The sequence below is a fragment of the Eptesicus fuscus genome, chromosome 7 (assembly GCF_027574615.1).
Source record: "Eptesicus fuscus isolate TK198812 chromosome 7, DD_ASM_mEF_20220401, whole genome shotgun sequence".
In the NCBI taxonomy this organism is placed as follows: Eukaryota; Metazoa; Chordata; class Mammalia; order Chiroptera; family Vespertilionidae; genus Eptesicus; species Eptesicus fuscus.
In genome coordinates this window covers 86229522-86246420 of record NC_072479.1, presented here as the reverse complement: position 1 = coordinate 86246420, position 16899 = coordinate 86229522, and the positions used below count along the sequence as shown (strand labels likewise).

The window sequence follows — 16899 nt, the reverse complement described above, 5'->3', positions numbered from 1 at the left end:
TTCCATATTTTATTAGAAGCAATATTCTCAGTATATTATCCACCTTCCTGTACCAACTTTAGGGGTAAATCCCCAAGGACTTAAACCTAATCAAATCTGGCAAAATAAATATCACTCAATTGTAGAAAGAACCAATCATACTCTTAAAATCATTTACTAAAAACAAAAAGGGGGAGACAGTTGTTATGTGTCATCTCAAGAGAAGCTCAGTCATGCTTTTTAGACTTTAAAAATTTTTTAATTGTGATACAGAGGATCATACAGCAGGTGAAAGGCATCAGGCCTCCTGTACAATAGCCTCCACTGAGTCAGCTAGGTGGAAGGAAGCATAAACCAGAAAAGAGTTTTATCAGATTCAGTAATAATGTGGGGAAGAGGTTGTGTTTTATATCTTTCCAGAAGGAGCAATACAGCCAATTCAGGTGCCAGAGCATTATGTGGATCACCACAATGGACTCAGACAGGCTCCTGTGTCCCTTCACTCAAAAAGGACTAAGTACTGCCCTGATAACAGCAAAGCGGAGGAAGAAGAAAACTAAAAGCTACGCAAGGGACTGAGGTGCCAACATAGAGTCATCTAAAGAAGTTAATGACTCAAATGCAGCAGATTATAGAAAAGCAAGAAGTTGAAGCTATTTCTTCAACCATGTTCCTGCTCATGCTAGCATCTGTTATCTATCAGTCTTCTGCAAAGTCTTGCACAGCCAAGTCCAAGGACTCTAAGTAAATATACACCAGCAGCACAAGAGACTTTCTTTCATTTAGTAGCTAAAAATGTTAATATGTCCATAGTTTTGATTTCTCTCTTATTGTTTTATTATAATTTAATAGCCATAGTTTTGCTCTTAACATTCAAGATTTGAAAATGATAACATGTATGTAATTTAATTTTGCATTGGTATTGTTTACAATTGTTTTAATATTAGAGCTTTATTAATATTTAAATTTTATTTTTATTATTAGTAGCCTAAAAAACAAAAAAGGGGGATCTGTTGGAGACAAGGTGTAAGCTGACACGGTCCTTGCACCTGAAGGGGCTAGCAAGGTTGGCCCCTTACCCACACAGTTTTCCCAGACTTGTTTGGATGGTGACTATCAGTAGAATGAGAGCAACCTTTTATGGCTTGCCAAGAAGTCTGTAATTACTTACTGAGATTTACTGTACCGAGAATTTGTCCTTCTACTCTATCTCTCCCTTAGAGATTAAGAGGAACAAAGAGTACATTCCTCTTCACAGACCTCCTATTCAGTGTTTTGTATATAAAAGGCATTACACAGTTAATAAATGACGCTACAGTCTCTCAATTGACTCGTAGACCTCCCGATCCCGCTGTCCTGTCTTTCTTTCTTTTCTCAAATCCCACCTCCCTACCTCAGCCCAGTTCAACCTGTCAGGCTGTCCCTGACATCCGGACACTTAGCATATTAGGCTTTTATTATATAGGATTTTTCACATTGGATTTGAGGAATCTACAAGGATACGTATAATATCATATACATAGAAAACATATAATAATGCCAGAAAAAGAAACTATTAAGTTGATGTAAACTCAAGAGTATAGTAGTCAAAACAGCATGGTATTTGCATAACAATGGACACAGATCAATGGAACAGAATAGATAACCCAGAAATAAGCCCATACATGTAAGCCAATTCATTTGTGACAAAGGAGCCAAGAATATATATTTGATGCTTCAATGAATGGTGTTGCAAAAAATTGGACAGTCACATGTGAAAGAATGAAACTGAACCACTATCTTATACCATATATGAAAATTAACTCAAAATGGATTAAACACTTGAATATAAGATCTGAAATGATAAATCTCTTGGAAGAAAACATGGACAGTAAGCTCCTTGATATTGGTGTTGGTGATAACTATTTTTACACCACAGGGAAAGGCAACAAAAACAAAAAATAAACAAGTGGAAATACAGCACACTAAAAACTTCTGCACAGCAAAGGAAACCACTAACAAAATGAAAAAGCAACCTACTGAATGGAAGAACATATTTGCAAATCATATATCTAATAAGGGCTTAATATACAAAATAAATAAAAAATTCATACAACTCAATAGCCCAAAAACAATCTGAAAGACACACAGATGGCCAACAGGTACATGAAAAGATGATCAACATCATTCATTACCAGGGAAATGCAAATCAAAATCACAATCACCTCACACAGGTGTTAAAGTGTTAAAGTGGTTATTATGAAAAAGATAAGAGATAACAAGGGCGAAGATGTAGGGGAAAAGGAGCTTTTGTACACTATTGGCAGAAATATAAATTAGTGCAGCCACTATGGAAAACAGTATGGAGGTTTCTCAAAAAATTAAAACTAGAACTACCATAACATTCAGCAATTCCACTTCTAGGGATTTAACTGAAGAAATTGAAAACACAAACTCAAAAAAGATATATGCACCTCTATGTTAACTGCATTATTTACAATAACGAAGATAAGGAAACAATCTAAATGTCCAGTGGTGAATGAATGAATAAAGAAAATGTGACGCGCGCGTGCACACGCACACGCTCCCACACTCAGCCATTGAACAAAAAAAAGGCCTAAATCTTAACATTTGTGACAACATGGATGGACCTCTAAGGCAGTATGTTAAGTGAGGTAAGTAAGACAAAGAAAGACAAATATTGCATAATATCACTTATCGGTGGAAGCAAAAAAGTAAACAACACACACAAGCAAAATAAAACAGAAGCACTCATAAAGGACAAACTGGGCCTGCGTGGATCTGGCATTCTGCCCCGCTGGGCTGCAGCCATGGACCTCAGCTCCCAGTACCTCAGGGAGAAGCATGTCAAACTCAAAGGCTAAGACGGGCCCAATAAACAAGGTTGAAGTTTATGTGGGCCGCAGAAAAACAAAAGCTTCAATTTTCTTAGACGCGTAGGTTTATTTCGATAGAGACATGCTGAATACAAAGGGCTGAAATAAATGAGTCATCGTTAACATAAAGTAATAGAACATTTTCATAAAAATTAATATTTTTTCTTGAACATTAACTTACCAGACACTGAATAACTGCACAAATTAATAAGCGTAATGCAAATAAACCTATTTCTCTTGTTCTCCGAAAGCGAAATATTTCCTGTTGCGCACACCAAACAAGTCAGTCCAAGACTAATGACGTGGCAATCGGCTGCTACAATATTCGCTGCTAGTGTTAGTGGAGAGAAATGGTGCGCCTGCGTGTAAGGCACATAAGGGAAATGAATGCAACACAGTTATAGTCCTCAGTCATTAGCGAACATTGTAGTTTGTTATTAATAATTATGTATAACAGGATATTGTAAAAGTTAAGTTAGAAATTTTTATTAAAACGTTTCTTACATACTGTTATAATGGCTGGGCAAAAATATTCATTGTGGGCCGCATGCGGCCCGCGGGCCATGAGTTGGACATGTTTGCTGTAGCAGGACCCGGAGGCAGAGCACGCGGAAGTGGAGGACTCCCAATCCATGGCGGTGGTGTCGCTAGTTCGAGGAGAAACCGCTGCTTCAGCGACACCGGCTGGTGAATCTGTGCCTGGCAGAAGAGCTCCCCCCTATTCATGCCTTTGAGCAGAAAACCCTGACACCCAGAGCAATGGGCCCGTAGAGCGGCAGAAATAAGAGACCAGAACCTGCATAGCCATAAAATTAAAAATCAGGGCCAAAAAAATAAAAATAAAAATAAAGAACAAACATGGCTGCTAGAGGGGTGGGAGGATGGGTGAAAAAGGTGCAAGGTAATATGAAGAACAAAATCCCAGTTATCAAATAAATACCAGAAATCCTTATGTGTGTGTGTTTTTTTAATATATTTTATTGATTTTTTACAGAGAGGAAGAGAGAGGGATAGAGAGTTAGAAACATCAATCAGCTGCCTCTTGCACACTCCCTACTGGGGATGTGCCTGCAACCAAGGTACATGCCCTTGACCGGATTCAAACCTGGGACCTTTCAGTCCGCAGGCCAATGCTCTAGCCACTGAGCCAAACTGGTTTTGGCGATCCTTATGTGGTTTTTACATTTCAATCCCCTCCATTCCACATAATAATAAACAATAGGTTAGGTCACTGTCCGCCGACGCCCGACGGGGAGGCCGGCGACGCGCACCGCCCGGAGCCGGAGCGCGACGCGCCTGAGCGGGAGAACTGGTCCCAGGTCCACCCGGCCCGGCCCCCAGCGCCTCCGCGCCCAGCCAGCAGGTGGCCAGACAGTGACGGTGAATGGGAAAATTCCCGACGTTGCCCTCCCGTCCCCGCACTGCCTCTACCCGTTTGGCTTTCGCAGCCCTTGCCCCTCCATTCTTGTTGCTTTGCCATTGGTTCGCCTCACCCACCCCAGAAGAATCTGTTCTTACTTAATTTTATCCAGATTCTCTATCACAACAGCTTTGCCCCAGTCACCCCTCTCAAGAGTCCCCAACAGGGCGAAATGGCCCAAAGGCCTGCACACTTGCTGCCCCAGAAGGTGTCCCCAGGCCCCTGGGAAGGGACGAGCTCTCTGGGGAAGGAGGGGGCGCGGGGGCGAGGGGCACAGGGCGGGATAAAAAAAAAACCAAAAAAAAAACAACCAAAAAACAACAAAAAAAAAAACAATAGGTTATTCTATTATGGTTTTTTTAACTCCTTGCTTTTCAACTTCACCACTGAATTAAGCATGCCTATAGTTCAATTTTACTTTTAAAAAACATATTAATGTATTGCATGATACGCATTTTGATGTGTCTGACTTCTCTTTTCACCATTGTACCTCAGATTTATCTTTGTTGTGTGGAAGCTCTAGCTTGTTTGCTTGTATTGCTGCATACTATTTTATCTTATGAATGTGCTATGGTCTACTTATGCATTCTACTGTTGATGGATTTTGGATTGTTTTTAGCTTAGGGCTATTACTAACAATGCTGTGACATTCTTGTACATTTTTCCTGGTGTAAATACGTATTTCTAAAGACAAATACTGAGTAGTGGAATGGCAGGTTTAGAGGGTATGTGTATTTTTAGCTTTTTTCCTTTTTTGAATGATTTTGCCCATTTATAGTCTTGTTAACAATTGATATGAGGTAGTTACTGTATCCTTGTCTATACTTGGCACTATCAATCTTTTTAATTTGAGTTATTCTAATGAGTGTGTATATGATGATATTTCATTGTGTTTCTAATTGGTATTTCTTTGATGGCCAATAAATTTGGGTATTTGCATTTCTTTTGTGAAATGTCTGCTTAGGTCTTTTGCCCATTTTTCCTGTTACATGGTTTGACATTTTGTTGTTGTGTATTAGTTTCTTTAATCTTTTCCTGAACGGAAGATAATAATGTAGTTTAATTTACCAATCATTTTAATAATGTTTTTTTTGTGTCTCGTTTGACAAACCTTTCTCTATCCTGAGATGATTATATTTTCCCATATTTGTTTTTTTTCTCTTTGTTTGCTAATCTTCACCCGAGGATATTTTTTCCGTTGATTTTTAGAGAGAATGTAAGGGAGGGAGGGAGAGAGAAACATTGATGTCAGAGAGACAACAGAAGGAGAGAGGGTCCCTAGTGTTTGGGTCCCAGCTCTGGGAAGGGGACAGAAACCCATTCTATCTGACAGAGCCACAGCTCCTAGCAGTGTACACAGGGCTCCTCCAGGGAGAGCCTCTCACGAAGGAGCAGCATATCATGATAAGGACTTCCCTTCTTATCACGCTGTGGGTTTGGAATATGTTTTATCGGGCCCATCTCTGCCACGGCTGGAACTTTGACTAAATGGCATGCCTGTTTGCAGCAGAGAAGCATCCTGTCTGCCAGCCCGCAATGTGAGTGCTCTTAGGCCCCATAGACATGTAGACTCTCCAGGTGTCCTCACCTCTGTTCCTGTGGCAGCCCCTGCAGCCTGGAGAGAGAGGAGGAGGAAAAACCCCACTGATGCCTGGTGTGTAGATGGGTGTAGTTGGGGCAATCCATCCACCAGGACTGTAGTCACTCTTCAGCCAAATACTGACACCATCCGGATGGAAGCAGTAATCAACCACAGCAGCCAGTGGGCTAAACCCAGGGCTGTTTGGTTGGCGATCACTCATGGGCCCTGGGCATTCAAGTTTGCACTCACAGTTTGGGCTGTTCTAAAGGGATTCACTCTAACGCTTAGACAGTGAAAAGCCCAGGGGTGGATGATCATGAGCAAGCCCTTGTGTGGTCAGGATGTGTGGAGGGACATTTGGGTTCACCTGCAAGAGCCTGAGGTATTATTCCTCACTGTTTTTCACATCCTGGCTCATAAGGCACTGGCACCCTCTGCCAATCAGGAAGCTGATGCCCTAGTTCAGGAAGCTGATGTCCTAATGACTGACCCTTCAGGTTGGGTGCAGAGGAAGAGGCTGCTGCACTGCCTGGGTGGGAGGGCATATTGCCAAGGATGCCAGATATACAGTGAAATACAGTGACTTGGCTAATGCAGTATCAGCATGTCCTGAGTTTTCTAAACAATGCCCAAGGCAGCTGTCAGAAGAGTCTGGGCTCATCCATGAGGTTGCAAACTGGTGAGGGATTGACAAATTGATTTTATTGGCCCCCAATCTCTGAGCAAGGGCTCTAAATATGCCCTGGTTTGTCTTAACACTTCATCTGGCCTAACCCAAGCTTTCCCCGTCACCATGCAAACCAGGCTGCCATCATCAGGGGATTAGATAACCTCAGTTCCAGGTGCATATTCCCTTGTTGAAGAAGCAGTGATCAGTGGTCACATTTCAAAAGTCACGAAATGCAAAACTGAGCAAAAGAACATGACACTGAACGGAGGTTCTATCTCCCCTATAACTAAGGTGACCAGATTTTAACATTGGTAAAGCGGGACACCATTGACCGGGGGGCGGAGGGGTGTTCTTGATTAAAAATTTGATCTATATGGAGCAACAAAAATTTTCATAGAACGCAAAAATAGTATTGTAATATATTTTTTAAATTTCAACATAAGTACAATTTACAAATATAATAAATAAAAAATTATGTATAGTATTATTTTATTCTTTGGCATATTTCTCATTTGAGTGAATTTTTTTTAGTAGATTGCTGTCGTTGTTTAAAAGGTCATGAATTTGCCCTAACGTAAGTCGTAAGTGTCACTTTCAAGGCCGGCGCTAGACTTTTTGCCACCACTATAAAATATAAATAATACGAGTACTGTCTGCTAAATTCAAGAAAATTTATGTATTTATGAAATAAATAAATAAATTACTTACCTAAATTATCTGAATAGCTGACTTGTAATGATATCACTTGTTTAACTAGCTTACTAGCACGCAGTACGATGTGTATCGTCTGAGAGACAGTTACAAAATGTTTTCGTCGTTGCCAATCCCCAAAAATGCCATTGTTCATTAAGTCCAAACAATGGTGGTCGAATTCTAACAACTGATCAACAATGCGAACTTTGATAAGCAGTTCTCGATAATCAGTTCTCAACAATTATTTGTTATTATTAAAGTTTAACACTATAAAATTAACAAAAATAATATAAAACTCATATCCTGGCTAAATAGTCACATGGCCGCCGAAAACCATATATTCCCTTCCCATTCTCCCGCCGTTCCCTAGCTTGTCGTGCATTCTTTCCAAAAATCGGGACTTTTTAAAAACGCTGCGGAATGCGGGACAAATTGTTAAAAATCGGGACTGTCCCGCCAAAAGCGGGACGTCTGATCACCTTATCTATAACCCACAAGCAGCAGGGGTGGTAGAGAAGGGGGAAAATGGAATATTAGGCAGCAGATCAAATTACTAACAGGTAAAACCACTTTGGCCAGGAGGATAAAGCACTGTCCCCGGCTTTACACATTTGAATGACCAACAAGTATGGCCTGCTGTCCATGTGCCAGATTGGGGACCCCTACCAAGGCACCTTCCATAAAAGCATGCAAGTTGAGGGAAGCAGCCATTGATGCAAATGCCGCCATGGATCAACATGCTGTGCTGCTGAGAACACAGCCCCATCAATCCTGGGAAAGGCATTATCTACTGGGATTTTCAATGCTACATCCCATAAAAATGGATGGGTTAGTTTGCACCTTTGGGGGAGAAGGAACTATTCAATCTCCACTGGAAACTCATTGTCCATTGTCCTGCTGTAAACTGGACCTGTTGAAACGCCCTATACCTGGGATGAAACATGTACCATTGAAAGAGGGAAGAAGGTGGGGGTCTTCTCATTAAGTTACAGACACAGACAAAATCACCCTTCAGGAGCACAGTCAGTTTTGTAGACAAAAGGCAGAAAGGGCCAGTTAGAGATATATGGACAGATTGCAGGATGTACTAACCCATTTGAATCTATTGTAGACTTCCCTTTCACTCTCTGAACATTTCCATAGAAGTTAGTAACTTCTTGATTTTTTTCTTAAATAAAATCAATGCACTTATTTATAAAGTTTAAAATTCACAGTACTGTAAAAACAGAATGTTTACTTTCCCCGACCTGCGGGGTCTTCTAACGGGGGTACCGAGGCGGCGCACCTAAGAGAATGAGAGACAGACAAGGGACGCAAAGAATGGAGGCAAGACAAAGGGGTTTCTGATCAAGCCTCGAAATTTTATTTTTTACATCGTTCCTTATATGTGATTTCTAGAAGGGTGGATGCCTAGGAGGGGTGGGGGCTGACCTAGATAATCGGCTAAAGTCGTAAAGGGTGCGGACTATAGATAAAGGGTGTGGCGGTTGAAGGGCGGCTACAGAAGGAATGCTTTGTCCTCAGGCAAGAGGAAGTGGGCCTAGTTTCAGTAACTTACTGAAGGTCAGAGTTAATCCTTTGACCGACTCTTGGCTCCTGACAGTTTACAAACTTCTTTGCACTCCCTTCATTCAGTTCTCTGCAGAATTAAACAATTGCTAATATGTTCTTGTTTATCCTCCAGAACTCCATTTATATATGAGGATCATGTCATACAAAATGTTCAACAGCACAGTCCATGTACTTAACATATATCAAAATGTTAAATTTGGAAAACTCTCCCCACTGAAGAACAGGAGGATATTTCTTTCTTTTTTTTTTTTTTTTTAATTACTTTATTGATTAAGGTATCACATATTTGTCCTCAACCCCCTCCCCCCGTTCCCTTCCCAATCCCCCCCACACACAAGCCTCCCTCCCCCTGTTGTCCGTGATCACTGGTTAGGCTCATATGCAAGCACACAAGTCCTTTGGTTGATCTATCTCCCTTGTCCCCACCCGCCCCTACCTTCCCTCTGAGGTCTGACAGTCTGATGAATGCTGTTCTTGTTCTTCAGTCTATGTTGTTCATCTTTTCCCCTAGATAAGTGAGCTCATGTGATACTAGGAATACACTTATAGGAACTGAAAATGAGACAAGCAATAATAGTTATGCTGAGAGGCAAATGAATCAGTCTGTAGTGAGTTTCTTTCTGGGCCAACAGTTCTTTTGAGTCCCGGTTTCTATGTCCAACAGTTGTTAATGTGTTCATAACAGCAATGATATTTCAGTTCTGGATGGTGGACAAATGGTGGTATTGCAGGTCTGACCCTCTCTGGTTTGGAGGAGGATCTTTCTAAAACACTTTAAAAAATGTCAAAGAGGTAAAGAAACTATAGAGGTGGAGAAAGTACAAGAAATTTGAGATATTTCCACATTAGAATTTTTTAAAAATATATTTTATTAATTTTTTTAAAGAGAAGAAGGGAGAAGGATAGAGAATTAGAAACATTAATCAGCTGCCTCCTGCACACCCCCTCCTGGGGATGTGTCCACAACCAAGGTACCGTATTTTTCGGCGTATAAGACGACTGGGCATATAAGATTTTCCTGGGTTAAAAAGTCATCTTATACGCTGGAAAATATGGTAGTCCAATATATCTAATCCATTATATCTAATCCCATCAATATAGTCCAATATACCGTATTTTCCTGCGTATAAAACGACTTTTTAACCCAGGAAAATCTTATATGCCCAGTTGTCTTATATGCCGGAAAGTACGGTACATGCCCTTAACCAGAATCGAACCTGGGACCCTTCAGTCTGCAGGCCGACATTCTATCCACTGAGCCAAATCGGTTAGGGGTAGAATTTTAAAAAAATATATTTTATTGATTTTTTTACCGAGAGGAAGGGAGAGGGATAGAGTCAGAAACATCGATGGGAGAGAAACATCGATCGGTTGCCTCCTGCACACCCCCCCTGGAGATGTGCCCGCAACCAAGGTACATGCCCTTGACTGAAATTGAACTTGGGACCTTTCAGTCCGCAGGCCAATGCTCTATCCACTGAGCCAAACCAGTTAGGGCAGGGGTAGAATTTTTTTTAAAGAATGTTTTTATTGACTTTAGAGTAAGGAAGGGAGAGGGAGAGAAACATCCATCAGCTGCCTCCTGCATGCCCCCTACTGGGGATGGAGCTCAAAACCCAAGCAGATGTTCTAACCAGGAATCAAACCTGCAAACTCTTGGTGTATGGGATGATGCCCAATCAACTGAGCCACATCGTCCAGGGCCACATTAGAATTTTAATAGAGAAAAGTAGGAGTACATAAACATTACATATGAAACACAAATTGACATAGCCTGGAATGAAAATGCCTGAGAGAACAAAGTACAAATTCAAGCTTAGAGATTTAGGTACTGGTACTTGATGAAATCACATTATTTCCCAGCAATTCAGTTTCCTCATTTGTGGTTTAGAGTGATAATCAAGTGAGTCCATAAATGAATATATGTATATAAATATACATAAATAATAATATATAAAAATTCTTTATACCGCCCAGAGCTATTAAAAATACAGATGTTCTCTTCTTATTTCTTTCAATCACGTTTCTTTCTGCCAATAGAAAAAAAAGAGAAACATCAAAATATATTTGGTATTTACAGAATGAAAAAGATAAAATTATTAGTTATATACTGCAATCAACAACAACAAAAAATAATGGCCCTAGACAGTTTGGCTCAGTGCATAGAGCGTTGGTCTGTGGACTGGAGGGCTCCGGGTTCGATTCCGGTCAAGGGCACGTACCTTGGTTGCAAGCTCCTCCCCGGCCCGGGCCCTGGTCAGGGAGCGTGCAGGAGGCAACCAATTGATGTGTTTCTCTCACATCGATAATTTTCTCTGTCTTTCCCTTTCTCTTTCACTCCTTCTAAAACTCAATGAAAAAATATCCTCAGGTGAGGATTAAAATAATGATAATAATAATACATTTAAAAGATAAAATGCTTTAAAAATATATAATGGCTACAGTTGTATATTTGCTAATATGTCTACGTGGTAAATAGTGGAATGATCATGTGTGCCTCTGCATTTTTATGTGTTGAGTAAAGTGAAAAACAGGGCAGTAAATGGCTCTTTGCCACTGGCTAGAAACATGAAAATGTTTATGGCATAGCCAGTAACTATGTGAATACAATCTATCCCCCAAAGTCAATATGCACAGTATGGTAAACGCAGGTTCACAGTTGTGAGTACAAAAAACACAATTTATTCTTGTATTATTATTTAGTAACTATTGTATTATCTTTCATACGAACAACTGTAAACCTACTTTAGCCAAACCCTGTATTCCTTTTTTACTTTCTTACAACTTAATGTTCTTACCTCTTGAGCTTTCTCTTATATTTTCGCTTATACATTTCTTGTTTGAATTTCTTTCTCTTTTTTAAAAACCATTGATTTACCTGCAAAGAGAGAGAGAGAGAGAGAGAGAGAGAGAGAGAGAGAGAGAGAGAGAGAGATATGTAGGAGGTGATTAAACAAAAAATAAGGGTATTGGCTTATATAAGTAATAGTACTATATGAGTGACTCTGTGAATAAAGAAATATGTTGTCCCACCTGTTTCACTGTCATGTTAAATTCAAATGCAAGCGATAGACTAAGTCCTTTTGTGGGGCACTTGTTTAACTTAAACGTTGCCCAGAGAGTGTCCATGAGGGGCTTACTGACTAATCTTTTCTCCGGATATTCTTCCTCACATTCCATTTTTTCTCCTTTTTTCTCTTCCTCCTGTTCCTCTGCCAGTTTCTCTTTTCCATCCTTTTCCATTTCTTCTTCCTTTTCTCCTTCTCCTTCTCTCCATGTTTTATTTTTCTTTCTTTCATCTTTACTATGATTCCAATTGGATTGCTCTGGATTTTTATCACAAGGCATAACTGGTTGTTTCTGTATAGCAAGATCTGTGGGGAGAAATCAAACTACAGTTAAATTTGACTTTCAGATCATAGTCAACATTCTTCAGTGTGAGAATATTGATTTTCTTTAAGAGAGAGAGACTACAATGTGAGAGAAACATCATTTGATTGCCTCCTAGGGGGGACTGAACTTGCAACTTGGGCTTGTGCCCTGACTGGAAATTGAGTCAATGACCATTTGGTGCACAGGACTATGCTCAACCAACTGAGCCACACACCCAGGGCAAAAATTTTTTTTGAATGTATGACCAACATTTAAAAATCATGAGATTAAGCCCACTTCATGTGGCTCAGTGATTGAGCATCAACCTATGAACCAGGAGGTCACTGTTCGATTCCCGGTCAAGGCACATGACAGGGTTGTGGGCTGGATTCCCAGTGTGAGGTGTGCAAGAGGCATCCAATCAATGATTTTCTCTCATCATTGATATTTCTATTCTCTCTCCCTCTCCCTGCCTCTCTAAAATGAATAAAAAAATGAATAAAAAATATTTTTAAAAAATCACGAGATTCAACATTAAAATTCAAATATCCAAATTAAAAAAATTTTTTAAATTGGTGGTCCTAAATTCCCACCTATAATAATAAAAGGGTAATATGCTAATTAGACCAGGCATCATTCCAGATGTCCCTCTTGACCATGCTGGGGCCAGAGGGAAGCCGATGCTGGCAGCCAGGGGAAGAAAGGCCTACTCTTGCACAAAATTATTGTATCAGGCCTCTAGTGTAATCAATAATCTGCTGGCTCCAGTGGATAGAGTGTTAGCACGTGGACTGAAGGGTCATGGATTTGATACCTGGTCAAGGGCATGTGCCTTGGTTGCAAGCGTGATTCCCACCCTGGTAGGTCGGTTGGTAGGTTGGAAGAGAGTGTGGGAGGATATCAATCGAAGTGTCTCTCGTACATCGATGTTTCTCTCTGTCTCTCCCTCTCTCTTCCACTCTCTCTAAAAATCAATGGAAAGCCCTAGCTGGTTTGGCTCACTGGATAAAGCATCGGCCTGGGGACTGAAGGGTCCCAGGTTCGATTCTGGTCAAGGGCATGTGCCTTGGTTGCAGGCACATTCCCAATGGGGGGTGTGCAGGAGGCAGCTGATCAATGTTTTTCTCTCATCGATGTTTCTAACTCTTTATCCCTCTCCCTTTTTTCTGTAAAAAATCAATAAAAATATATTTTAAAAAATAAAAATAAAAATCAATGGCAAAAGTATCCTCTCGTGAGAATTAACAATAGCAGCAACCAAAGGACTACATCCCTAGATTTCTTTATATATATATAGTCCTAGCCTCAGTAATCCAATCTCCATGTTTTTAATACTACTCAAATGGTGATTGGTTCCAGATTTTTCTCTCTAGCCTTGTATACTAATTCCCAATTCATTATTTCTGCTTGAATGTCTATCAGGCAATTTAAATTCCCAAACTCAATCACGATCCCCTTCACTGAAACCTGACCCACTCTTGGTTCTCTTCTAAAAGCCAACTACTTTATCCAGTTGATTGAGTCAAAAAACCTTGGCAGCATCTTGGACTCCTCGCCTGTCTCCTAGTCCAAACTCAATTGTCAGATATCTTGTAGGTTTTTGTTTTTTTTTCTTCAAAATATACTGAGGCCCTAGTCAGTTTGGCTCAGTGGATAGAGCGTAGGCCTGCGGACTGAAGGATCCCATGTTTGATTCCGGTCAAGGGCACATACCTGGGCTGCAGGCTCAATCCCCAGTAGGGGGCATGCAGGAGGCAGCCGATCAATGATTTTCTCTCATCATTGACGTTTCCATCTCTCTCTCCCACTTCCTTCCTCTCTGAAATCAATAAAGAAATATATTTTAAAATATGTATATATACTGAGAATATTACAACTTCTTACCACCTTCATCTCTAAACTAGATAGCTTTTATAATTCTCTGCTTTGCTTTTGTTCTTCCTACCCCATAATCTATTTCCAGCATAGCAGACAGGGTAATCTTTTAAAAATGTAAATTAGATAATATTATTCCATGGCTCACAATGTGACAGTGGCTTTCCATTTCTTTCATAGTAAAAGCCTAAAACTATATAATGGCTTACAAAATCCTATAGGATTGGGTCCCTTGTTATCTTTCTGATTTCTACTAACACTTCCCTTGACTCACTTTACTCCATCCCCTCTGGTCGTCTTGCATTTTAGTGAACAAGTCAAGCATGGTCCCAGTTGATGCCTTTGCACTTCCTATTTGCTCTGCCTAGAAAGTTATTTCTCCAGATTAAAACACAACTTACTCTCTTACCTTCAATGGAAAAATATCCTCGGGTGAAGATTTAAAAAAAAGAAAGAAAAGTAAACTGGAGAATTTATTAGAGCTGTTCCAAGCTGGAGACCTGTCAGAAGACTGAAATCTTTTCCAACTCAGGTTAAGGGTTTTATACTAAACTAGCATTCCCATTGCAGGAAAAATCCTCCAATAGGGTTTCCTGCTGCACTCTACCCCGCCCCGCCTGCTCTCCTCCCTTCTCCCCCGGCCCCGCCTCTGCTCCTCCCTTTTCCTCCCCCTGGCTTGCTTGCTTCTCCGAAGCTTTGCTCCCTTCTGCAGCTCTTGGCTTCTTTCTATGCTGTCTTGATATGCAAATTAGCCGCCATCTTTGTTGGGGTGATTTGCATATTCATCCTGATTTGGTTGGTGGGTGTGGTTTGGCTGTAGCGAAGGTGTGGTCAATTTGCATATTTGTCTATTATTAGGTAGGACTAGAGGCCCAGTGCACAAATTCGTGCACAGGTGGGGTCCTGAGAGGGGTGGGGTGGGGTGGGGCAGGATGTGATTGACCCTCCAGGTGGGATGCCCTTGCTGGCCTGGGATCTGGATCCATCCCGCTGATGTTTGCGTCTATTGTATGGAGCCCCTTTTATATCCTTTCTTCCTTGTGGCGTGTCTAGGGAGGGGAAGCAGCCGCGGTGCCTGAGCCCAACTTCCAGGAGGCGGGTGACGCTGTCGGGATCATGCTGCACTGGTCCCGTTCTCTGGAGATTAGACTTGCAGAATTACTGAGGGAGTGAGTGGCTGCCTCCCTGGCTGGTGGGCCACTGGGAAGGGTCAGTCAGCTGAGCGGCATTCCCGCTGTGGGAGCACACTGACCACCAGGGGGCAGCTCCTGTGTTGAGCGTCTGCCCCCTGGTGGTCAGTGTGTGTCATAGTGACCAGTCCTAATGGTAGCTTTGACGTTTTTTAATATATAGACACTTAAGACTATTAAATGGCCAACTTTAAGTACTGGTACTTGAAAGGTTTAAGTGATGAGATAAACTGTAGAGAATAAATTGGATTGAAGATATTTAGAGACAGACCGATTATCCCCTGGTAGTGGAAGTTATAGAGATCATGGTGACAAGAATTAAGGTAAATGTCATCTATATCTTGGATGTCAATAAGCCAAAGAAATAGCACCCAGTGGTAGAGTGGGCAAACAGTATAAAGAATAAGTTCACAGAAATAATGTATTTCCAAAAGGCATTTGAAAACTGATTAATATCCATTTTAATCAAGATGAAAAGAAGCCTAAATCTTAAATTAGATGTATCTATACTGATATAAAATACGATTTGCAGTATGATGCAACTTTTACAAATAAATTAATGAATTCAATAAATGTTTATTGACCACTTACCATGTAGATGGCAAAATTGCTTAAAGAGCAGAGAGGTGGGAAAGGCCATTCGATTTCCAAAATGTGTTTCTTTCTATCACTCCTAAAAATGCTGAAGAGTCAAATTAAATAGTATGTCAGTAGCCAGTCTTCTGAGAAGGCCCTCTGGCACGGCTCTGCCTCTTACCCTAGCAGACCACGTAAAGGGGGCTTTCACTTGCTTCTGTCCCAGGGAGCCAGACACCTTCGCTCCTTTCGCTCTGGTACCACAGAAAACAATGTGTAATATTGTGGTTTATAATAAGAAATAGATACTTGGTTTGTATTCCATTTCTGGCCCAGAGCTCCTAAAATCCATGGAATTTTCTAATAAGAATGTTAAGGCATCTTTTGTTATGTTAATGAGGCGACTGGAATGTTTTTAGGTAATCTGAATGTGGACTGGTTGCTAGGGAAACCAACCTTCTGATTAGAGGGTTGGAACTTTCAGTCTCAACCTCTGACTTGCCTCCAGTAGGGGAGAGGGACTGAAGATTGAGTTCAATCACCAATAGCCAATGATCTAATCAATTATGCCTGTGAGTCATGCCTCCATAAAAACCCAAAAGGGTGATTTTTAGAGAGTTTCCAGGTTAGGGAACCGGAAGTATCCATGTGCCTCTGTGCAGGGCCCTAAACCACAGAAGCTTCTTTGTTCTGGACCTCTTTCTCTGTTGACTTCATCTGCTGTTGACTTGTATTCTTTAATAGCCTTGTAATAAACTAGTTAAGTAAATGGATTTCCTGAGTCCTGTGAGGCTCTCTAACAAATTAAACTCAAGAAGGGGTTCATGGAAACCTCTGATTTGTAGATGCTTCATCAGAAGCACAGGATTTGTGATTTGTGATTGGCGTCTGAATTAGTGATCAGTCTTGTAGAAATGAAGCCTTAACTTGTGGAATCTGAGCTATTTTTATTTTTTCAAGTATATTTTTATTGATTTCAGAGAGGGAGATAGAAACATCAATGATGAGAGAGAATAATTGATCAGCTGCCTCCTGCATGCCCCCTATTGGGGATTGAGCCTGCAACCTGGGCATGTGTCCTTGACCAGAATCGA

General features: G+C 40.8%; 1 protein-coding gene and 1 pseudogene across 1 annotated transcript; one reads left to right on the top strand and one right to left on the bottom strand.

The window, feature by feature from the left end:
- The first annotated feature begins 2789 nt into the window (after positions 1-2789).
- LOC114231278 (bolA-like protein 2) lies at positions 2790-4798 on the top strand (annotated as a pseudogene).
- A 5696-nt stretch (positions 4799-10494) lies between these two features.
- On the bottom strand, positions 10495-16160 carry NANOGNB (NANOG neighbor homeobox). Its single transcript, XM_054718530.1, has 4 exons — positions 15821-16160; positions 11826-12166; positions 11591-11670; positions 10495-10822 (listed from the first exon to the last, which is right to left on the bottom strand). Exons 1-4 carry the CDS (start codon positions 15867-15869, stop codon positions 10807-10809), a joined length of 486 nt encoding a protein of 161 aa, XP_054574505.1. The 5' UTR covers positions 15870-16160; the 3' UTR covers positions 10495-10806.
- Positions 16161-16899: the final 739 nt, after the last annotated feature.

What these genes read in the sequence shown, in the direction of transcription:
- NANOGNB (XM_054718530.1), bottom strand. Translation starts at nt 15,869, where the DNA reads ATGGCCTTTCCCACCTCTCTGCTCTTTAAGCAATTTTGCCATCTACAT. An exon ending in GCAATTTTGCCATCTACATG is followed by an intron (nt 12,167 to 15,820) that starts GTAAGTGGTCAA and finishes TTCTCCCCACAG; the next exon opens with ATCTTGCTATACAGAAACAA. An exon ending in TTAACATGACAGTGAAACAG is followed by an intron (nt 11,671 to 11,825) that starts GTGGGACAACAT and finishes CTCTCTTTGCAG; the next exon opens with GTAAATCAATGGTTTTTAAA.